General features: G+C 40.4%; 1 protein-coding gene across 1 annotated transcript; it reads right to left on the bottom strand.

Moving 5' to 3' along the window:
* Positions 1 to 7,948: 7,948 nt before the first annotated feature.
* On the bottom strand, positions 7,949 to 24,072 carry NIPSNAP2 (nipsnap homolog 2). Its single transcript, XM_032216458.1, has 10 exons — positions 23,892 to 24,072; positions 19,099 to 19,238; positions 18,966 to 19,011; positions 18,009 to 18,103; positions 17,631 to 17,701; positions 15,669 to 15,809; positions 15,133 to 15,164; positions 13,481 to 13,575; positions 12,041 to 12,124; positions 7,949 to 9,672 (listed from the first exon to the last, which is right to left on the bottom strand). Exons 1-10 carry the CDS (start codon positions 23,984 to 23,986, stop codon positions 9,608 to 9,610), a joined length of 864 nt encoding a protein of 287 aa, XP_032072349.1. The 5' UTR covers positions 23,987 to 24,072; the 3' UTR covers positions 7,949 to 9,607.
* Between the last annotated feature and the right edge of the window lie 261 nt (positions 24,073 to 24,333).

The raw sequence follows: 24,333 nt of genomic DNA, 5'->3' as shown, positions 1-24,333 counted from the left end.
CACCTATACTGTACCTGTGCATTTTATTTTTGTTGCCTAAATGTAGAACCTTACCCTTTTCACCATTGAATTTCATTTTATTAGATAGTGCCCAATGTTCAAGTTTGTCAAGATCCTTCTGTATCTTGAACCTATCTTCTGGAGTGTTGGCTATTCCTGCCAGCTTGGTATCATCTGCAAATTTGATGAGTTTCCCATTTATTCTCTCATCCAAATCATTGATGAAGATGTTGAAGAGTACTGGGCCTAAAACAGAGCCTTGGGGTATTCCACTGCATACTTCCCTCCATGAAGATGCAGTTCCATTGAGGACTACACGTTGAGTGCGGTTGGTCAGCCAGTTACGAATCCATCTGGTGATGATGCTGTTTAACCCACATTCTTCTACTTTATCTAGTAGTAGGTTATGGTCTACCTTATAAAATGCCTTACTGAAGTCCAAGTAAACTATATCGATGGCACTCCTCTGGTCCACTAATTTTGTCACATTATCAAAGAATGCAATAAGATTAGTCTGGCATGATCTGTTTTTGACAAACCCATGTTGGCTTTTGGCTATTACTTTGTTTGCTTCTAGATGTTCGCTAATTCGTTGCTTGGTTATTTTTTCCAGAATCTTTCCTGGTATTGAGGTCAGGCTGATAGGTGTGTAGTTTCCTGGATCTATTTTTTTTCCTTTTTTGAAGATGGGAACCACATCAGCTCTTTTCCAGTCCTCTGGTAGTTCCCCAGTGTTCCAGGATCTCTGAAAGATATAGTTCTGAGATCTCGTCTGCCAGTTCCTTCAGAACCCTGGGGTGTAATCCATCCGGTCCTTGTGATTTGAACTCGTCTAGGGTAGACAGGTGCTCACTTACCATTTTCTTCCTTATTTCAATTTGTGTTCCTAATCTGATTTTTGTGGTGCTGTTTTTGATAGGTTGGACTGTTTTATCCCTTTGTGTAAAGACAGATGCAAAACATGAGTTAAATAGTTCTGCTTTCTTCCTGTTGCAATAGATAATGCACTGGCTGAGATAGAGAATGGGCATGTTTCTCTTCTAGACGACAACAGTGATTAATGGACATAAGGAAAGATGATCAGGGGACTGGAGGCTAAAACATATGAAGAAGGGTTGCAGGAACTGAGTATGTCCCATTTAATGAAAAGAAGGACTAGGGGAGACATAATAACAGTGTTCCAATATCTCAGGGGTTGCCACAAAGAAGAGGGAGTCAAACTATTCTCCAAAGCACCTAGGGCAGGACAAGAAGCAATGGGTGGAAACTAATCAAGGAGAGAAGCAACCTAGAACTAAGGATAAATTTTCTGACAGTTAGAACAATTAATCAGTGGAATAACTTGCCTCCAGAAGTTGTAAATTCTCCAACACTGGAAGTTTTTAAGAAGATGTTGGATAACCATTTGTCTGAAGTGTCTTTACTTATGTATGAAATTTTTATGCTGCCCATTTCCTCTGAAACAGATAAGCCTCACTTCCTATAATTGGCAATTACTAGCAGATTGCAAAATCTGCAGAAATGCCTTCCCTTCCCTTTCTTTCCCTACCCTACCCTTTCCTCCTCTATGGTGACTCTGGGTGACTGTACTTGACCAATTAAATTCCCAAGCCCTTGAACACCCAAGAGTTCATTCCAGCAAAGATATATCTATAGGGAGCATCTATAGCTCCTGCTTGTATGTTGTTATACAAAGCCTCCTTGCTCTTTCCACACATTTTGTCACATTTATTACAAAGCTGTATCTCTGGCTAGCACCATTTGATTGAATCAAGAAAACATCATTCCAGTGTCACAAGGCCAGCCAGCAAGGAGAAAATACCTAATGGCTGGTTTTGGTCATACAAAGATATAGGTTCCATTCATGTGAACTTCTGCAACCCACTTTCTTTCATCATGGAATACATTGAACCGTAAGCTAATGAAGTGGACTTCACACAGCATGCTAAGATATAGAAAAGTGAGCATGCAAATTTTAGCATGTTAAGCAGATTCATCTGGTTGGTCCTTAACTATTCTGCTTAAGAATGTTCTAGGGATCCACCCAGAAGTCTTTGGGTTAGAAAGCAATTAAGGCCATATTATATAAAACCTGGCATTGTTCTCATGTAAAATTTGATGAATAATGTAGAACTGTATTATGAGTGGAAAAACAATTTCCAGAAAATCATGTGGTATATCAGCAGGCGGACAAACAAATGTCCTTGGACTGTCTTTTGAAGCCAAATTCTGTTTTATATTGGAAGGAGTGACATAGAGGCTCTCAAGTGAAACATCTACAGTAAGCAGAAATTCTCTTTCCAGGGTCTGAAAGAGTATCTGACTTCATCTTTTAGGGCAATTTAGAGGAGGAGGAGGAGGAGGAGGAGGAGGAGGAGGAGGAGGAGGAAACTAAATAACTATATTTTGATAGTCTTTTCTTTTAACCCATTCATTCAATTTACAAAGTTGAAAACAAAGAACTTCATAGGGCTAACAACTATATTATTAAACAAAGATTTGTGCAACAGTATATATGGGCTACAGTCCGCAAGTTTGTTACATATTATTGCATTTTCTTTCTGTCTTTCATTTCCATTAGGCTGGAGATTCTCCACGTGTTTAAGTTTAGTTGGACTGACTTTATTTTTGAAATTTGATAAGTGTACTGGCCTTTCTCCCTTTTGCCTTTTTCTAATGTGCTTGCTTTATACCCAGAGATTGTGGTTACTGTTTTGTAAGATAATTTCTGATTAAAAACTTCCCCACTTTGAAGGCTGTATGGTTACACAGCCATGTCCTGTATTCCAAGACCAACACAAGGTTTATTCTGTTTCTGACTTTAGGGCTTTAGGTAGGAAGAATCAAGCACCTTTAAGGTAATTTTTCAGACATTGGGCTGAAGGGAACAATGCTGGAAAAAATAGTTAAGAATTATCTGCTGCATAGATTAGAGAGCTTGGTGACTTGATCTGACAGTGGATTTACAGTGTCTGCTAAAATAATTTCTGCTCCAGCATGGATGGCAGTTTGCTACAGAGTCTATTACTGTGTGTCATTCTCTCGTCAACTTTTTCTATTAGAACAAAAACAAAGAGTTGAACTGGGGGTGGGGGGAAGTATGGCTGTGCTCACACAACATGCTTAATTACTGAATTTAATTTATTTTCTGGCTTCATATAAGATGTTGAACCAAACACTAGCCAAATAGATGGGCTTGTACAACACACAAAGATAGACAGACACAGACACACAGATACACACAAACTTTAATCAAAGTTAATGCTCATCTGAACACTGCATTTTCTTTGCCATGGATATCCTAATGAATCAAGACATGTTAAAACAACCCATGGTGGTGAATGTCGCATAGAAAAAGAGGTAGGTCTGGAAAAAAAGAGAGCTGAAAATTTTGGAATGAGGATTCGGGATAGGTCAGAGATCACACAAGATTTGTAGAGAGAATTTTGAAATAAGTCAAAGGAAGCACCGCATGAATGTGCACACAGAGCTTCCAGCCATTGTGTCAAGCCAGGGTTTTTTAAACCTAGAGCCGTGATGGCGAACTTATGGCACACGTGCCACAGGTGGCACACAGAGCCCTCCCTGCGGACACACAAGCCATCGCCCCAACCCAGCTCCATTGTGCATGTGCGCCCACCAGCTGGTTTTCGGATGGCTGCCATGCATGCATAGGGGTGGGGCACACGTAGAGGGTTGCACATGCATATACAGGGGTCATGCATGCATGCACAGGGGGTGCATGCATGTGTTGCACACGGACACACATATGCGGGGATCAGGGGTGGGTTCCTGCCAGTTCTAACCTCTTCTATAGAAGAGGTTCCAGAAATCTACAGTGCTGTTTAGAACCGGTTCCAGCTCCCTCCCCCCACCCGTCCACACATCATCAAGATGAAGAAAGAGAGGAGGAATTCTGGGAGTTGAAGTCCACAAGTCTTAAAGCTGTCAAGTTTAGACACCCCTGGGGGTTTTTTTCTAAAGGGTTAGGGGTGCAAGGGTCTTGTAACTTGAGAGCTTTAAGACTTGCGTGCTTCAATGCCAGAGTTCCTGAGCCAACATTTTGGTTGCTAAGCAAGAGTGTTGTTAAGTGAGTTTCACCACATTTTACAAGTTGGCCACGCCCACCCAGTCACATGGCTGGCAAGCCACTCCCACCCAGTCACATGGCTGACAAGCCACTCCCACAAAGCAAGCCACACCTACAGAAGAGGTTAAAAAATTTTTTGAAACCCACCACTGGCGGGGATGGGGAGAGCATGGGGGTCATGCACGCATGAATGGGGGCGGGGCACATGAGAGTCACATGCACATGCATTTGGGGGGGAGTTGTGCACGCATTGCATTATGCTGTTGGCACGTGATGACAAAAAGGTTAGCCATCTCTGACCTGGAGTTTATTGACTACAAATCCTTGAGCTACAACGTTAATGGAGTCTGCCTATCATAATCATAACTCATGACAATCCTAAATTGGAGCACCAATTTTATGACCTCTGCAGCAGTTAAGCAAATGTCGCAGTCATAAAGCGATCACTGTGGTTTTGGCCAAAAACTTGAAGTAAATGTCGGTTTTCTGCAAATCTATTATAAAATGTAGCCATAAAACCGTGAGATGCAGCAAATGGCTATAAATTTGGCCTAGTTGCTGAGCATCTGAATTGCGGGCATGCAACAGCCATGAAGTCCCAACCATTAGAAGTTCAACTCTTGGTCATAAGTCTTCCCCCCCCCCCCCAGGGAGGTCCATCATAACGTCAAATGGTCACAAACAGAATACTAATTTTATGCTATAGCAGCTTGGTTCACATGTTTAGTAGTGTTTAGAAAAAACAGGAACACAACGTGTTAATGCAGGCCACATACGCACATATCTTCTAACCAAACTTTTAACCCTGTCGACAAGAGGATTACATGGCAATTGGCACACTTTTGTTGGCCAGGATAGGCTATTAAGTCACTGATCAGTGAAGTTGGATAGATGCCACTGGCTGGTCAGAAAGTTCAAGGGCTTCCATGAAAAAATTCCACTGTTTGACAGACAAAACAAACAGCTGACATTCAGGCTCAGGGAACAGGCCTGGACACATGTCAGAAGCACTTAGATGAGAAATGATCAGGTGACACAACACCAAACCTTCACCTTTTCAACTGAAGAGCAAAAACAAAAATAGGAAGCCATATTGACAGATACCGCCTAGCACGAATTCCATGTTTGCAGGTTAATTCTAGATTTGAAGGGATTTGCCAGTCCAAAGGATAAAGGCAATGGCATCTTAAGGAAATGGTAAGGTAAAGGTTCCCCTCGCACATATGTGCTAGTCGTTCCCGACTCTAGGGGGGTTTCTGTTTCACAGCCGAAGAGCCAGCGCTGTCCGAAGACATCTCCGTGGTCATATGGCCAACATGATTTCATGGTAGTGGATCTGGGTACTTGAGAGACCGCCTACTGCCAATTACCTCCACGCGACCGATTAGATCCCATAGACTAGGCCTCCTCCGAGTTCCATCTGCCGGTCAATGCCGACTGGCAACTACGCGGAGGAGAGCCTTCTCGGTGGCAGCTCCGACCCTATGGAACGATCTCCCCGTGGGGATTCGTACCCTCACCACCCTCCAGACTTTCCGCACAGCCCTTAAAATCTGGCTATCCCATCAGGCCTGGGGCTAAAGACTGTAACCCACCCGAATGGTATGAATGTTGTGCTTTTAATTATGTATTGTTTTACGTGTTAAATGTTTGTCTCCCCCCCCCTTCGAGTTGTAAGCCGCCCTGAGTCCCCCCAGGGAAAAGGGCGGCATATAAATAAACTTTCATAACTCATAACTCATGATTAAACATCAAAGGCGCACAGAATGCTATTACCTTCCCACCAAATTTTTCTACTTGTATTTTTACATGCTTTCAAATTGCTAGGTTGTCAGAAGCTGGGACAAGTAATGGGAGCTCACTCCGTTACTCGGCGGTAGGGAGTCGAACTGCTGACTGTTCTGATCAGTCTTTTTTTCACCCTCCCCAGGCTCCGGAGGTTTTCCTGAAGCCTGGGGAGGGTGAAAACAACCTCCCCCGGCCCCCAGGAGGCCCTCCGGAAGCCAGAAACAGATCGTTTCCAAACTTCTGGTCATGCGCATGGCGGGGGTTGTGCATACATACATGTGGTGGGGTCGCACGTGCAGGTGGGCGGGATGCATTGACTTGTGGGTGTGGGCATACACGTGTGCACAATAGCGCATGCACACACAATTTTGTCACACTTTTACAAAAAGGTTCAAAATTACTGATCTAGTTTATCCAAAGTATGGAAGTCAGTATATCTCAGCCACTATTAAGCTTTGACTGAATGTGGATCTGCCTGGGCTTGACAAAGGAAAGCAGTGTCTGTCTTGATTGGCAAGGAAAATTCAAGGTTACCTAGAAAGATCAAAGCACCACTTTTTTGAAGATGGAGTAGAGAAGCAGGTAGAGGATCAGCTGTAATCTAGCCCCAGTCTCTGAACCACAAGTGGGAATTCCTTTATCAGCATACTTTGAGGACAGCGATAGTGATAAAGGACCTTTACTGCCACTGCCTTGTCTAGCTCCCATTTGGTAGGCTCTTCTGACAGAATTACTTTTTATTCACATAGGTATACTATCAATGATATTGGTTGCTGATATTTGTAAGAAAGAAATAACTGCTCTGATGATATGTTGCAATTAATTTCAATTTCTTTTCTCTGAGTGCCCTAGAAAATATATTCTAATTCCTCGTTCTAGTTCAATATTCACTTTTTAATTTTGCTTCTTGATTAATTTATTTGGAAGTAATGTATAACAAAGGGGATCTTTTGCCTATGATCGCTAGAGTAGATTAACACCATCTAGTGGTCTGCCATGAACATTGCATGGCTTTTTGTCATTTTGAGTTTTCAGAGATTTCTGGTGACTTTATTTTTAAAAATAAAGTTTGATTTTATCACTTGTGAGATCTTCCAAGGAGGGAAAGGGTTAAAGGATGTCTTCACACTACCAGGTTCATTATATATATTCTTTATTTCCATTAAAAAAAACATTTCATTTGCTACAAAGGCACTACAGGTTGTATACTGTAAGTCTTCTTTTTCTCAAACTAGAATTAGAGGGAAGATGCTGGATAGCAGCAATAATTACCAAACTGCTACACACAGGGCCACATTGTGTAGATTCAATGGGCTTCTAGACAAGAACATTTGAAACCGCCAGCCTCTCACTCACAGGTCCAGGCAATTAACTACACCTTAGTTAGTATTTTGTGGCATGGCATGTTAGTACAGGACGTGGATGGAAAATTACAGAGAGTCCCAGAGTTACAGCAAGATTGTGAAGTCAAAAAGCATGTTGGAAGAAAGCAGTGGGAAACCAGTTCTGTTGCTAAGAAATCAACACAAATATACACATTAAATTACCAGGAGTGGAGCTTGATTTAAGTAGTCCTATTACATCTGGGTTGCAAAAATCCAGTTGATCACTAGAAGTCAGCAAAGCCTAGATATGTAGCACAAAAGTCAAGGGATGATGTATCTTTTTCTGCTAAAACTGATTCACTGTTGACTAGATTAAACATGCTATTTGCCACTTTACTCTTGATAACTGGCAATATTTGATCTATGGATCTCAATCCATGAAATAAAACAAAATCTAGGCTGCAACTAACTTCATGTACCCTAGCCTGCTCTTCAGATTCCTTAGATAAATCCAGATTCCTCCAGCTGAGGTTGGATAGGGGACAGCCAGGCAGGAAGGTTGTTTCAACTAGCTTCAAAGGAGAAAACAGAAATCCCTGAAGTACAAGACAAAATAGTCCTTATATCAAAACTCATGTAAGGGAAGACATCCACATTCCCGACTGGTTCTTGGGATTTGATTTTCCTTCCAAGGTTTCCCCAAAGGTGCTTTTTTCAAGAGGCAACTGGATTTTCTTGTTTATCTTTGAAGACGTTTCGCTTCTCATCCAAGAAGCTTCTTCAACTCAGAAGCAAAACGTCTTGAAAAGAAAACCCAGCTCCGTAAATCAGATTAAAATACCTTATACAAGTAAATTCAATTCAGTAAATTCAGTAAGACTTTATATTCTGTTTCCAAGCAAAAAGAAACAATATCTAATAATAATCAGTAAAGCTCGAACAATGCCCATGATATGAGAAAATCAATAGGATTTTATTATGTTTTGCCAAAAATCGCTGAAATGTTGGATACATCATAGATGATAGATAACAGTGTATTACACTGATTCATCAACTTACAAGATAATCACTTCAATGTATCTACATTATACACACATATTAAAAAATCCATCTATTCTAAAAGAAAATCAAAAACAGACAATTAGACATGGCAGAAACATTAATTTGCCTAATTTAATAGGCAATCTTTTAATTACCTTTTCTGAATTGCCATCTACAAAAGAATCCCACACGATTGAAATGTTTTTGTTTGTTTTTTAAATCTGTCCATATCCTACTTTACTGTGTGAGTCTAGGAGTGTTTGTAAAATATTTTAACATACTGATCCTTCTTTAGCTGATTCTCATGCTATAGATTAGGGAATTCTCTAAATATGTCACACTGAACGCCTTCCCAAAGCTGAAGACATATGGCTTGAACCTCATCTAATTGCACAGCCATCCACAATACATTCTGGGGAACTTTTTGCCACTGACTCTTGACTGAAACAGAGCAATCAGGATGGAGTATTTACAGATGGGATGCCAGGGGATGAATGCCTTTACTTTGCTATTTAAGTTTATAGTTTCCAACAAAAAACAAGAAAGGGAAGGTCTTGAAGAAAAATGAAAAATAGAGGAAGACTTACCGTAATCGTCACTTCTCCCCTATTGACAACAGCTTCACTGTTTTGGGAAATTGGTCTTATTAAACATAATGGGACTTCCTGATGGGTAAAGGCTGACAGATGCAACTTGCAGATAGTTGCAGATCAAACTATATTAAGAAACTTAAGATTTTTTCCCCCTTTTGATATTCTAATTTTGCAGCTACATTCCTAGTGTCTTTAAGTGAACATTGGTGACTTTGTATTGCAGGAAGCCCCTTTGCTCTTAGGAGCAACTGGTAACAAATATCCTTGAGGTGACAGTACACTTTTCCTAGAAAGAAGAAAGCAACCATGCCATTTGCCCTCTACGCAAATCTGGAGAAGTGTAAAAAAGGAGGAAGGCTTTCCCCAGCAATGATTTGTACCATAAGGCCCAATAGGCTGAATAAGCAAGATATGAAGGCGAAAATGCTCAATTGTCTCCCCATAATAAAATGCAGATGTTTGAATGGTTAAAGCTCATGCGACTATCACTGAAGCGTGTGTGCTCCCATCAGTATTTGCTGCCTGTCCAAGTGCTTCTGCATCTGCAGTCCTATGGTTGAAAGCTAAGACTTAAATGGTCACCCTGCAAATCTTCCACATGGATTTCTAAGTGCTCCTGCAGGATCTGAAGAAAACATTTACCAGCCTCGGTATATAATACTTTGGGACGTCAAGGTTTTCACTGCCAAACACATGCCATCAAAATTAACTAAAAAAACAACCAAAAAGTCACTTTATATCAATGCATAGGCATCGGCTGACCAGTAGCTTTATTGAAGTGGAGAAATCTTCAAAGGTATCATAATCCTGGATTCCATTTCCTGAATAAGTGGCACTGAAATAAAAACACATAAGGTGATATATGTGACACATGAAAAATGAATGACTGCTGTAGCCAGAGGAAATACAAGGTGCATTCCTGCAGCCCAAAGAGCCTGTGAAAGTAGCCACCACAACTGTAAATATATATTCAAAAGTGGTTGGAGGCGTTCCAGAAAAAGTTGTAGTCACGCCTAACATCTGTAGGTATGCAGAAAACCAGGTGAGTAGCATCTGCAAGGAGAGGGTAAAAAGAACAGCACCCCAACACAGCAGTTGCAGGTGTACAATTAAAACACCACCCCTTTACACAGGTGTATGATACACTCACAAAAAGAGCAGGGCTTCACTTCTTGCAGTTATGGCCACAATCTTGACCCCTCCCCCCCCCATGCCTCTGCTCTAAGCAGCTTTACATGGACAAAGATGCACTGTGGGGAAAATCCCGATAGGACATGTGATGGCAGCTTTGTTATGCCCAGCATTTGGAAACTCTTCTGAGACTTTAGAAAAAAGAAAGTATGTTGCTCCTGATAAGGGAGAAGAGCAACCCATGAGGCAGAGCCAAGAGTGGGATGAGTTTAAGAAACAGTGATACAAAAAGTGGCAAGAAGAAGATAAAAAAAGGAAAGGGAGACAGAATAATTAGAAATCCTGAGCAAAAGGGCCTCCTTTATCAGAGCAGCATCTGGACACAGCAAAAATTCCCCGGGGAACTTAGCTGGGCTTGGAAGTAGACAAGTCAAGGACAAGGCTCAGATAGGTAATCTGTTTACCCCGTAGCCCTAATATTGCACATCACTGACTACAGAGTCTAAGCAAGCCAATTTTCTACATACAGTATAAGAGCCTGAGGATTTTAATCTTAACAGGTCTTTTTCTTGTTCAGATTTCATGTCGCTCATTTCTCGTTTTGGAAATGGAGAGAAGCCACCCTTTGATTTGATAATAAAATGTGTCTGGTCTCCAACTCTCTGTCTTCAGCCTTGGCAGCTTCAGACCCCATACTCTCAGCCCTGGCTACACAACAAGCTCCACACCTGATGAACATTGTTGCTGACATTGTCCTCAAAAATCCCTAACTTTGCTGATCCCAGCATCTATCTCCAGTAGAAAACATTATTGTTTAATCCTCATCACATTTAAATAAATATAGAAATATAGTCCGAAATGCTTGCTAATCTTATATTCACTTTCCAACCCAAAAACTACCCTGAACTCAAACTTTCCAGTTAGCCATCTGTCAGCCTAGTCTCGAGGATCATGGGTACTGGGAAAAGATAATCTGTATCTAAAGATGGAACAACTAAGAGAGAAAGCTAAAAAGTTTCAGGGCCACAATATCTTACATGAGTATTTATGTATGTATGTATGTATGTATTTATTTATTCATTCATTCATTCACCAAATTTTTACCCTATTGATATCTAATGCCTCTGAGAGGCTTAAACAAAATATAAAGCAAGTTGCAATATGAAAATCCCAAGAGGGGCCATCCAGAATTACACAAGCAAGTGGTAACAACTGATAAGAACAGGGGGGTGGGGGTGTTTATCATATCTGTTTAAGCGAATGCCATCAAAGAGAGTTCCGAGCATAGAATTATTCCAGCAAGGAGACTGTTCTGAAGTGTGACACTGCCATAGAACAGCAGTCCCTTCAGCCTCTCTTCCTAAATCTCTCCGAAATGAGGGATTATGAGCAATTTCTCCCTGAAAGTTCTAATAGGCTGAACTGACACCGGGTGAAACACAGAGTCTCGTAGATACAACATGCTGGGTCAGAAAAGGCTTTATAGGTCTAAATCAGAGCCTCATGTGCACCTAGAAAGCCAATCAGCCATCAGTGCAGGGTCCACAAATTGGAAAAATCTCTCTCATCTCCAGGAGCCAATAAGTATGTGGGCCTCTTCACTCTGGAGCATTTGGGAGTTTCTGGGTAATCTTTAAACGCAATAGCAATAGCCCTTAGACTTATGTACCGCTTTACAGCCCTTAAGCGGTTTACAGAGTCAGCCTATTGTCCCCAACAATCTGGGCCCTCATTTTACCCACTTTGGAAGGATGGAAGGCTGAGTCAACCTTGAGCCTGGTGAGATTTGAACTGCCAAACTGCAGTCAGTTGGCAGTCAGCCGAAGTAGCCTGCAGTACTGCACTCTAACCACTGTGCCACCGCAGCTCAATCTTAAAAGCAGCCTGATACAAGGAATATTGACGCACCCCAGGGTATTTAATATTTGTAAGCTACCCAGAGTTGTCTCTGAGTTACTGTAGCCAGCTTCTCTGTACCATGTCAGGCTGCAAATTGGGGCACCAGCATAGGCACCTCTGGCCATGGCTTCCACATGCTATGCAAGCAGGAGCTGTGAGCTTTAAAGTGTTACCTGTATAATACACGAGCTCATCCCATCCAGGCTTGTGCCAGGCAGAATTCCTTATGTCTTCTCTCGTCTGCAGGTCTTTGTAAGCTGCAAGTATTGGTAGAAAAAAAGATTTGTAGCTTCAGTGATGCGATAGCCAACAATAAGTTTTAATTACAACAAAATGCCATTCAAGGCTTGGCAATGTGACAACTACAAGTTGTCAATGTACCATTTGGCATATATCCTCCTGATACTGGCTGTTCATTTTATTTTTCATTCTTTCAGGATGGCCAAGAGCACTTCAGAGTGATTTAGCTTTTAACAGAAAAGCAAAGCTGACTTCCTAGGCAGATGGCCCAGGACACTCCAACACTTCATGTTGAAGAACTCTTAGCGATCTAGAAAAGAAAAGTAGTGTGGTGCCATGGAGGCCAGGGAATGGCTCAGAATATGGGAGAAGAAAATAATGAGTATCGCCATTTTAACATGAACAACATCCACATTCTCCAAAGGAACATTAAAAGAATACAAATAATAGTTGAATTTGCTCTTATGTTTGGGCTGACAAAGAGGAGGTCAACCTATTCTCCAAAGCACCCGAAGTCAGGACAAGAAACAATGGATGGAAACTAATCAAGGAGAGAAGCAAGCTAGAACTAAGGAAACATTACCTAATAGTGAGGACAATTAATCAGTGGAATGGCTTGCCTTCAGAAGTTGTGGGTGCGCCATAACTGGAGGCTTTTAGGAAGTGACTGGACAGCCACTTCTCTCGAATGATATAGAGTCTCCTGCTTGAGCAGGGGATTGAATTAAAAGTCCTCCAAGGTCCCTTCCAACTCTGTAATTAATCTCTCAAACCACCCCCAAATTAAAACATGTCCACATTGTGGGCCTTGACATGGCCTTTAAGCCAACTGGAATTAGACACACATGACCTAGAGTTGTGATGGCGAACCTATGGCACGTGTGCTGGAAGTGGCACACAGAGCCATCTCTCTGGGCACGCGAGCCATCGTCTGTTCTTCTTCCGGGTTCCGGCACGCTGGCCAGCTGGCCTTAACCCATGCGGGAATGCCGGAAACTGGAAGAATAGCTGCCCTGTGCGCATTTGTGCACTGGGCGGCTGCACGTCCGAATTCCATCTGATGCACATGCACGCATAAAGACCAATTAGCCGGTGTGCATTTGAAAATGGAAGATCGTCTTCCTGGCGTGCGCATGCACACTGGACAGCTGGTCTTCCAGTTTCCAGAGTGTGCATGCACACCGGCCAGCTGTTCTTCACGCATGCATGCCAGAAACTGGAAAAGCAGCTGCCTGGTGCATGCATGTTCTTCCAGTTTCTGCTGCTCTTTTGGTTTCTGGCATGCTCACGCACATGTGCTCCCATTTTGGCACTTGGTGTTGAAAAGGTTCGCCAACACTGGCCTAGAAGATAACAGTGAAGTCAAGTCCTACCCCAAAGATGATGGACCATGTATAACTGCCCAATCTGTGAGAAAAATCCACCAACAGCTTCTTTATCATCCTGCCGGATACGAATAGCCCGGGCCCTGAAAGGAAGGAAGATGATAGTTTACAAACCTAATGCTGCAGTTGACATAAATGCTGCGTCATAGTTCAATCACAGCAATAAGCAACAGATTGCAGAGCCACATGTTGCTATAAATAATATTTAGAGCAATAGAAGTAGCTTGGAAGACCTGAAGCCAACAGCAATGTTTGGATTACAGCACCAAGGAGTAATTCAGCTTTATGTAGGTTACTTATAATATAAAGAGTATCTTGAATCCATTAATGATTTTACAACCATTTTTTATTTATTTAAAACATTTGGAAAGTCACCCATCTTAAATCAAACTCTGGTTGCCTTATTATATAATTTATTAAAACAAATCTGCCCAGGCAATCCCCTTGATTTGTAAAACAGGAACCGGAAACTTTTTTGGGACCCCTTCAGAATTTAAAGGTTTTGAAATTGGGCTTTGCAGACACTAATTCAATTTGCCAAGAGCCAGGATCCAGGAAATGCCCTTTAGATGCTGTCATTATCCGTAGGGCTCAGGATGGTTATTTGTCATTCAACAACTTCTTTATATTCTCCAGTTCTGTCCTCAATCATGTTACTTCATATCAAACTGCCTTATACTAAATTAGACAGTTTTAAACAATACAGTTTATGATGACAAGCCAAAGTTCCTTATTCTCAGGATTCCAGCAGCTGCTTCACACAAAGATTTTCCTTTAATATGTGGTTTTCGATGGAAGTTCTGAGTCTAGGGTTAATTAGCCTGTCCTAAGATAATGGACTTGTCATTTTATATAGAAAGTCAGATAAAAGTGAATTTGCCTAATGATCCATATTAATGTGATCTTGAACTGGAAAAAAATGGAATGAGAGTATGAATGTGTCTTGAATAAATTCTTCCTTTTCTTTTAAATAAAAAAAATTTTTAATGGCCAATACTACTAAAGAGGATGTTATCCAAAATAATTATTCGCTTGATGTGGCAGTGCTACATAACTTATTTTATATATATTTACAATCAATTCAACCAAAGCAAGCTTCTACTCTTCTCATTTTGCAGGGGAGAATCTGAGGCTCAACCTAGTCGTAAAATTCAGCACATCTAAAAATAAAAGATATAAATCGCATTATAAGCATGATTTATACTTGTCAGTATTTATACCAACTATGTTTATGCACAAGTTTTATTCCTAAAAAGCTGGAAAATTCTTCTCTTATTTTCATTTTGTAACATACACCTTTATTTTTCCTAGTAGGGGTTTCTTTACCATAAAGATGCTTGCCCTTCTGGGTTAACAGAGTCAGATAAGGAGGAATGAGCAGGATAAATATATATGAAGGCTCTTGATAGTTCTTTTTTTTTGAGCTATTTACAATAATGAAAGATGCTAAGGTTGAATGGGACAATCATATTCATAATCATCTCAACAGGTATTTGGGAAATAGAATATTGCATTAAATGAGACTAATTAGTCTTGCACTATTATTTATGTTTTTATTAATTTTCTTCCAACCCCTGGAAGCAGCCTATAAATTTATACTGCAACCTACAGCGCCATCTTCAACACAGTATGGCTCTTACCAGTAGTTGCCCCATTCAATCATTGTTCCAGGCTGAAAACAAACAAAATATATCATTAGATCTAAAAATGGCTTCTTCTTATCACCTACAAGCTAAGAATTAATACCCCGGTTTCTAATTACTTTGTTTTAGCCTACCAATTCCAGTTTCAGTTTCTTTTCAAAAGCAACATTAAGAACAATGACATAACGCTGTTAACAGTTGAAGTGCTTACTTCACACACACCCCAAATGACCCTATTGTCAAAAAATAGAATTTTCAGCAGAAAACAAATAAACTTAGGCAATAATGGTACTCTAGTTAGGCATTTCTATCAAGAACCAAATTGCCATTTTTGTCTATCAGTTGTATTATCTGAATAAACTTCCACAAGTATGCAATCTTAAGACATTATTTCTGAGTAATTAACTACTGTTAATCCAATAAGATGCAGGCTAAGTCCTGAGGTTGTACTGAAAGCACCTATGCTTCTTCTTTAAGTGTTTTTAAAAAATAAGTCATGCAAATTTTATACCTGTGGAAAAAAGCCCACTCACACGTAATTGGTAAGACCTTAATTCATAGATGTTGGGTCCTGGCCTGAAAGTAGGCTCATTCCAAAAGCTGAACTCCAAGAGCAACTGATTCTTGCGGGACAGAAGCATGTTTCCTCTTGCTTTGCGAAACTCTGTAAATTCCTAAACAACAACAATAACAACAAATTGGATTCCTTAAGGGTATTGTGAAAAGCCATTATATTTTAAAAAGAATTTATCCAGATTCTCTTTAAATATTCATAATTCAATAATGGAAAAATAGCAAATGCCCCAAACTTGTTGGCTTTTCCCAAAGCTTTAAACATGGCTATGTACCTGGCCTTGGAATGTTTTAAGAGTCTTGTCACTTGGCTTCACCATTAGTTGATTAATCATAATGATTGCTATTTGTATTTTTTTTTGTAGATGCCTTTTTCTTGTTTTAATGTTTGTTAAATTGTTTTATACTTTTAGAACTGTAAGCTAACCAGAGTCACTTGGTGTAGTTGGGTGGCTATAGAAAATGGATGGATGGATGAATATGAGTGATTCCTAATAGATACCGAACTCTAGACCTGTCAATGATAATGTAAATACTATTTGAATAAATCTTACTTTATATAAAATTTGAGGTACTGAATTATTCAAAAATACATAAGCTAATCATGTGAAAGCCAAGAGAGAGAAGGAGAAGTGTGAGAATAAAAAGAGATCTCATATAATTGAAAAATGTTATAGTCTTTAAAGTACCTTTTCCTTACCTGGTGTAATTTAAATGTATTTGGCTTCAGCTCCTAGAATCTCTTGTCAGCACATTCAATAGTGATTCCAGGAACTGAAAGCCAACACATGTAGAGAGCACCAGATTGAATAAGACTGGATTAAAGCATGTAACTTTAATTAAGGCCAAGCAGTAAGACAGACAATTTTATTTCGTTATAAAACTGTGGTATATTAATATAAAAACCACTCATCTTTTTCTTAAATAGTATAAAAGTTGCTGTAACATTAGAAATAAGGAGAGCTCTCCATTTTTGTAAAACTGGATAATGAGGTATAAGGTAAAGGTTCCCCTCGCACATATGTGCTAGTCATTCCCGATTCTAGGTGCGGTGCTCATATCCGTTTCAAAGCCAAAGAGCCAGCGTTGTCCAAAGACATCTCCATGGTCATGTGGCTGGCGTGACTAAATGCCGAAGTGTACAGAACGCTGTTACCTTCCCACCAAAGGTGGTTCCTATTTTTTCTACTTGCATTTTTACATGCTTTCGAACTGCTAGGTTGGCAGAAGCTGGGAGAAGTAACAGGAGCTCACTCCATTACGTAGTGCTAAGGATTCGAAGCGCTGAAATGCCCACCTTTCTGATCAATAAGCTCAGCATCTTAGCCACTGAGCCACCGCATCCCATAATGAGGTATAGCTCCCAACAAAACTGAGCCACTAATATCTGGTGATGAAGCTGCAGAAAACTTTTCTAAAATATAATTCTTCACTAACAATATTATAGCAGCGTCCCAGAGACACAAATTCTTGGAAGAGATAGTCAGCTTACAGAAACATGTCAGAAACTGGTCTATGTCTGATAATGTTACAGTAGACAATTAGAGAACCTTGCAAATAAAAGTACATAAGAGGAGCTGAGTTTTCATGGCAAAGCATCCTGAGAGGACTATATTCCATTAGACTAAGGGACCCTCAAGCAGCTATTTTCAAGCTCGAAGGCCATATGGCCATTTTTTTTCCATATATCATCAATCATAAGCAGCCTTTTTCATTTTTCTCTCTGATATAGCCCTGTTTATTTTTACAGGGATGGGGGCATGGGGACAACGACGGGGGACAAGCCACTGAGCAAAGTCATCTGCAAAATATCCAGACTAAAACAGGAGCAAGATCCTTTCTCTTCATGAGAAGAAAGGAAACTCCAGGCCAGAAGTTACCAAAAATGTTAGAAAGTATTGATAGAAATCACTCAGTTTTACCTTATCATCTCGAAGTTTACTCATGACTTCTGTAAGGGCTGGATAGCCACCCTCATATCGCCAGAGATGTACTGAAATCAAAAGACACATATTTAAGTTCTCTTTTCTTACTGGAGAGACATAGGTTGGTTCCATCTGCTGCATCAGATATAAGTGTTCCAGAGAGCATTTGAATTTTGCTGAGTCAGTATTTTTTCTTTCTTAGACCCCTGCAGGACTTGATCAGCTCTCTGTAATCAGCCCTCTGTTAATCTACTTTGTACAGTAGATTTGTTTTTTCCTCACCCACCCTTTGTAACTTCACATCCAGATTGGAACAAAACATCTCTTGCAAACATTGGAGTAATTTTGCATTCTGCTAAATGTCTTATCTCCTACCAGCCTGATCTTGCTCTCCGTACCACGTGTTCCACGTCCCCACCAATGTACATGGATACTCCTTCCCTTCATGGATCTTTGGCAGAATTTTTTCACTGATTAAAAACAAAAACACAAGGAATGCATATAAGCTGCATGCTATCGACTTCACTTTCCGAAGTATTTATAGTATTGGTGACAGTTGATTGTCACTAACATTTTTATTATCTATCAGTATTCCACACATACAATCTGGACTGAATCCTCCTCAAAATTGCATTTTCATGATGTGGTGAAAAATCACTCTAGAGATTTTAAAGAAGAGATTGGACAACAATTTGTCTGAAATGGTATAGGGCTTTCTGCTGGAGCAGGAGGTTGGACTAGAAGACCTCTGAGATCCCTTCCAAATGTTATTCTGTTAAATTTCTAAGAGATCTCTCCACAGCATCTTCATACAACATCAATACTAAGGATCCTTGTGAAAATTTAGATACTTTAAAATCACTTGACGTTTTCTATATTTGCCTTGGCAAAGGAAAACTTGCACTATTCTTGCTTTTAAGAAGAGAACTTCAAGAGTATTTCTGCATAGTTAATAAGTGGATATTTCTCATATTTAATAGCATAATTATGACTTTTACACATTCAGCAGAATGAAGTGGTACAATGCTGAACAACAGTGTGCAAAAATCTATATGTACAAAAATGCATATGGGGAAAAGGTTCTAGCTCTTTGTTGTACTATTTTTTTGTGTGTGAACTGTTTCAACACAGAGTTCAAATACTATCCATTTTATAACCTGAGATAACTTATACTTGCTCCTTTCAAGTGAGCAGATGAAGTGTTTGCTCAATCATATGTGTGTTTACCTAGAAGTCTTACTGAGTTCATAAAATTGGCTGTAAGTAAATATATTTTAGATTTAGAGTCTGATACATGGAATTGAAAGCATCTAGCTGGATATCAGGACTTACCAAAGTTTGTTGTAGGAGTCTAGACATTCCGGTTTGACATTGTGAACTGAAACATCAAACATTAATGTTAAAAGGTTGAGAGTAAGACACAAACTCTAATAGAAAAATATTAAATATAGAAATAGATGCTCACACTGCAATTTATAAAGGCTGCTAGTCTCCTTTTTGGCTAAGAGGTTGGAGTGAGCATCTTTCCTGGGATCAACCTTGCGGACAAACAGTGATTTCAACCAACTATCTTCTCCAGATTGGTTATGTGATAAGGTAAAGCCCCTGCAGGAAATGGTCAAAGAATAAATATATAAATTATGTTCATAGTTAATTCCCAACATTGCATTTATTTTTGTACAAATGTCTTTTTAAGCAAAAATATATTTATATATATTTAATTGTGGATAAGCTTATATGCATGCAACACAGATAAAAGATACACATTTATTTTTTTAAATGTTTACCACTATATTCTTCTGTTTTTAAATCTTTTATCAATATTCTTTATTTTGGTAAAAAGAGAAAGCACAATTTTAAAGAAATCTTCTGTAATTAATGTGGTGATATTAGACAGATTTTTAATCAAGGCCAGATAGGACAGAGAGAATCTCTGTGGTTACAAAGATTCAAAAATGATTTGATGGCATGTAGTCATAATCAGAACTGCCAACATAAATGATGAAAAAGTATCATTCAGATTTTTTAAAAAACAATTGCAATTTATCAACTATCTACAAGGTAAGTAATATAAGTACAGCCACAAATAGTAATCTCATGTAAGTACCACTCTTGCTTCTTAATTCATGTCACAAATGGTTAAACTTAATTGGGTAGCAGTGAATCATACAATAGAAGTGGATAATACAATAAGAATTCCAGGGCCTCATTGTTTGATTTGCAAGAAAGTCCTGTTTCCTAGGAAACTAGCACATCTCAAGGACGTTTGAATTACCTGTACATCCTTATCAGGCATGCTTTTTAACAAAGTATAAACAATGCATACCAGAGCATCTTTACATAGTGCCTTCTACACTCTGGATTTAGTAGCTCAGTCAGAATATTTTTATCTAGCCTTTGTTACCAAACACTAGCCTCTGTCATTCCTTCAAAGTGTTTACTGCACTCATACGTATATGCTATACATGAGTAACCTGTTCACATTAACCTTACATCGGGGCCTCTAAAAGAGGGGTTTGATGACTCACTCTTTCCAATAAAGAATAGCTTGGATCATCTCGTTGTTTCAGTTACTTCCTTGAGTGCATTCTGAATGATCCCAGTGTGAATTTATTTATTTTTATTTATCAAATTTATATGCTGTCCATCTTGTGGTAAAAGGAGACACTGAACAGCTATGATTAATAGATATGGATAAGGGATTATGTTTCCCTTATTTCTTAAAAGTGAAAATATAGAGAATAAAATAATGTAAAAGTATATATATTTTTACACCTTGGTAACAATTCTCTCTCAAAGCTAAACATTTTTTTGACCGGGATAACATATTTGGGAGAACCAGGTTGGGGAAAACCCTACAGATGGAAAATTAGAAAGATGCACTGAAACAGAAAAGTATCTAGATCCAAAGAGCATAAAAGAGTTGAAACCTACATTTGAAAGAGACTTGGTGTGGATGGCTATGAATTTTAAGGATATGGGATGTAAAGGACAGGGAAGAGTTCTGATATAGATTTTTATTTATTATTTTTATATATCCCCCAAGGTTCTCAGCCATTTGGTTTTTCTCCCCATTTCCCCCCACAACCACCATATGATGCATATTTTATCCATCCATCCATCCATCCATCCATCCATCCATCCATCCATCCATCCATCCATGCCATTTCTATATTGCCCATCTCACCTGAGTGACTCTGGTTAGCTAGTTACAAAATATAAAAGCGTAGATAAGAACAGAACAGAATTAAAAAATAGGATTAATGTCTTAAATGTTAAAAAGATGGAGCACACTCTCATGAAGCCAACAATCTCCAGGGTTGTCTAACACTCTTCGACTCCCAGGCCAATCAGCAGAGCCAGGTTTTAACAATCTTTTTGAAAGCCAGGAGAGTGTGGGCTCAACACACCCTTGGGGATAAGGTTTTCCAAAGGGTGTGTGTGTGAGAGCAATGGCAGAGAACCTGCCAAGTGAAATTCTTCCTGGAACCTACCAGGTGAAACTCTTTAACCACAAGATATCCTCCCTGCCTGACTGGGTGGCACAAAACAATACAATTGGGACAAGATATTGCTTGGGTAACCGGTCCCATGACATAAATGGCTTTAAAAGGGATTTTGGGAAGGAATTGGACCCATATATACTGGGCAATGTTGATTGGATTGGATTGGATTAATATGGTGCCTAATCCAAGACATCCCATAAGCTTCACATGTAGAATTTGCACAAGTTGTCCTAGATTTACAACCATTTGTTTAGTGACCATTGGAAGTTACAATGGCACTGAAATAACTGACTTATGACTGGTTTTCACACTTAGGACTGTTGTAATATTGCCATGGGCACTTGATCAAACTGTGGGCACTTGGCAACCGACATGTATTATGACAGTTGCATCGTCCCAGGGTCATGTGATTTGTAATCTTCTAACTGGTTTCCAACAAACAAAATCAATGGGGGAAGCCAGATTCGCTTAATGACAGCATGACTCACTTAACTACTGCAGTGATTTGCCTAACAACAATGACAAAAAGGTCATAAATCAGGGCAAACTTCACTTAACAACTGCCTTGTTTAATAATAGAAATTTGGGACTCAATTGTGGCCGTACTCTGAGGACCACCTGCATTGTATCGTTCTGGTAAATAAAATTCAGAAAGTATCCAATAGCCCGTGTTTGAAATTGACAATGTTATTTAAATGGTAAGATCTCTTGGGAAAAAGCTCACTTGATCATATGCAAAGTGATATGATTCATGAGGAATTTAAATGCATTGGGTGAGTCAAGAGAGGGGAAGATAAGGAAGTTTTGCAGATGAAAGTTCCATGGTGGGGGTCAATTACATGTACCTTATTAACATCTGCAATGTACTAAAAGCCTTCTTTTTTGCTAAATCCTTCTGAGATATCCTGAAACCTTTCAATGCTCAGCTGTCTCCCACTCAATGAGATCTGTGATGAAATAAACCTGAGAATGTTGTTTTTACTCTGCTCCTGTTTGATAACTCCTTGTGTCCATTATTTTTTTTATTTTTGCACAATGGTGCATTTTTCAAGAGCCAACTGGACTTTCTGGTTTTTCTTTGAAGAGGTTTCATATTCAAGATGTTTCTTCAGCTCCTTTGGGACAATCATGACCTGCATGACTGAGATTCTCCATAGACATTTTGCACAAAGTCTAACCTGTCCGTGCTACATAAAATCCAGGGGGGAGGGGTTGGTGGCATATACCACTGTTAAATAAAGTAATTGGAGAAGAGTCAATTCAAGGGCAGGGAGGTAGTCGATGGGCTTCACACATGAAGTGAAGAGGCAGATAAATGAAGAGGGAATGGCTGATAAAAATTATATTAATATATTTACACCAGGCTTTTGTCTCTTTCTAGTATAGCATACTAGGAAAGAATTAGCCAGTGGATGGCAAGTGAAAGCAGGAAAAAGAAAAGTTTACAGTTGCAAGTTACTTTACATAGCATTTACGGAAGTGACAGGCTTGTCGTATATTATCCAACTACTATTGCTAGACCAGTGTTTTTCAACCACTGTGCCGCGGCACACTAGTGTGCCGTGACATAGTGTAAGGTGTGCCGTGGGAAAATTACTTTATATATAGTCAATATAGGCACAGAGTTAAATTTTTTTAACATTTTCTAATGGTGGTGTGCCTCGTGATTTTTTTCATGAAAAAAGTGTGCCTTTGCACAAAAAGGTTGAAAAACACTGTGCTAGATGATACTTAAAAGGTGAAGGTAAAGGCTCCCCTCACATGTATGTTCTAGTCGTTCCTGACCTAGGGGGTGGTGCTCATCTCCGTTTCAAAGCCGAAGAGCCAGCGCTGTCCGAAGACGTCTCCGTGGTCATGTGGCCGGCATGACTCAACGCCGAAGGCACACGGAACGCTGTTACCTTCCCACCAAAGTTGAAGTCCACAAGTCTTCAAACAGAGGCTGACAGGTGGTTCCTATTTTTCTACTTGCATTTTTACATGCTTTCGATCTGCTAGGTTGACAGAAGTTGGGACAAGTACCTGGAGCTCACTCCGTTACGAGGTGCTAGAGATTTGAACCCCGAACTGCTGACCTTTCTGATCGACAAGCTCAGTGTCTTAGCCACTGAGCCACTTCGTCCCGAGGATACTTAACAACCAATCATAAAGATCTCCAAAGTCACTTACAATTTAATAAGAACACAAATGGACACATTGAAATAAAGAGGAGTGTTCCTATAATATGGGATGCGGCGGGAGTCTCAAAACTTTGTTTGCTGGGGCTTAATTATGGGGATTTTGAGAAGTGACAAACTAGGTTCCATGGGCAGAGGGCATGAACGGGACATCCTTTCACACGATGACTAAATCATCCCATCCTCCTCTACCCTGACCCATAAACTGTCGGGGGTTTACCCAACAACCCCCCCCCCACAAGCCAAACTCTTCCAGTGCGCATGCGTGTTGCAAGAAACCAACCACTGGGACATTATTAGATGTGGGGGGAGCATAATAAGGAATCTGAAAAGGGTTACACAGATCCACCCTGGGCGCTCTATCAAGCCCCGTCCGCGTCCATGGACGCTATTCTCTGCACGGGGCTGGTGCTCTGCTTTTCCCTCCCCCGCAAGTGCCCAGAACGAAGGAAACGGGGAGCTCTTAGAAACCACCTGACTTGCCCGTGACCTTGAGGATGACGGCGGCGGCAGTGGAGAGAGGAGAGAGGTGCGCGCGGGACACGCTTCCCTCCCCTTCCTGCAGCTTCGCTCACCTGAGGTAGAAAAGACGGAAAGGGGCCCCCTGTGCAGGGCAGGGGCCACGGCGGAGGCAGCCCCCGCTCCCCCGCAGCAGCACTCCGGCCGCCATCTTGACCACCTACGCTGGGGAGCCGGGTGGCGAGAGAGGGGCGCGTTGCACCTGGACAGCCACTAGGGGGCCTTAGGGTTGCGAGGAGAGGATAACGAAGGGGATTGGGGGGGGGGGAGTGGGGGAGGCCGGTTTGCCTCGCGCGCGCAATGGGAGACGGGCGGACGCGCGAGGAGTCGCGATTTGCGTCAAGGCGCCGACATGACGTGACTGAAAGGAGGGGTAAATGAGGGAGCAAAAAAAGGTTTGAGGAGAGCATCCCGCGAAATAAATCTCGTTACTGCTCTGTGCGCTACCTGCAAGGCTTCTATAGGTTTAGCCATGTTCAAAAACACAGCTCAGCCAGA

This window comes from Thamnophis elegans, chromosome 4 (assembly GCF_009769535.1).
Source record: "Thamnophis elegans isolate rThaEle1 chromosome 4, rThaEle1.pri, whole genome shotgun sequence".
NCBI classification, from domain to species: domain Eukaryota; kingdom Metazoa; phylum Chordata; class Lepidosauria; order Squamata; family Colubridae; genus Thamnophis; species Thamnophis elegans.
The sequence above is the reverse complement of the archived record's forward strand: the minus strand, read 5'-3'. Positions and strand labels throughout refer to the sequence as shown.

Excerpts from the sequence above, each read along its gene's own strand:
- NIPSNAP2 (XM_032216458.1), bottom strand. The coding sequence starts at position 23,986 with ATGGCGGCCGGAGTGCTGCTGCGGGGGAGCGGGGGCTGCCTCCGCCGT. Across the intron at positions 17,702-18,008 it reads CGGAGAGCAAGATCAGGCTG|TACATCTCTGGCGATATGAG; the intron begins GTAGGAGATAAG and ends TTTTGATTTCAG. Across the intron at positions 15,165-15,668 it reads TAAGGTCTTACCAATTACGT|CCTGGAACAATGATTGAATG; the intron begins GTGAGTGGGCTT and ends GTTTGTTTTCAG.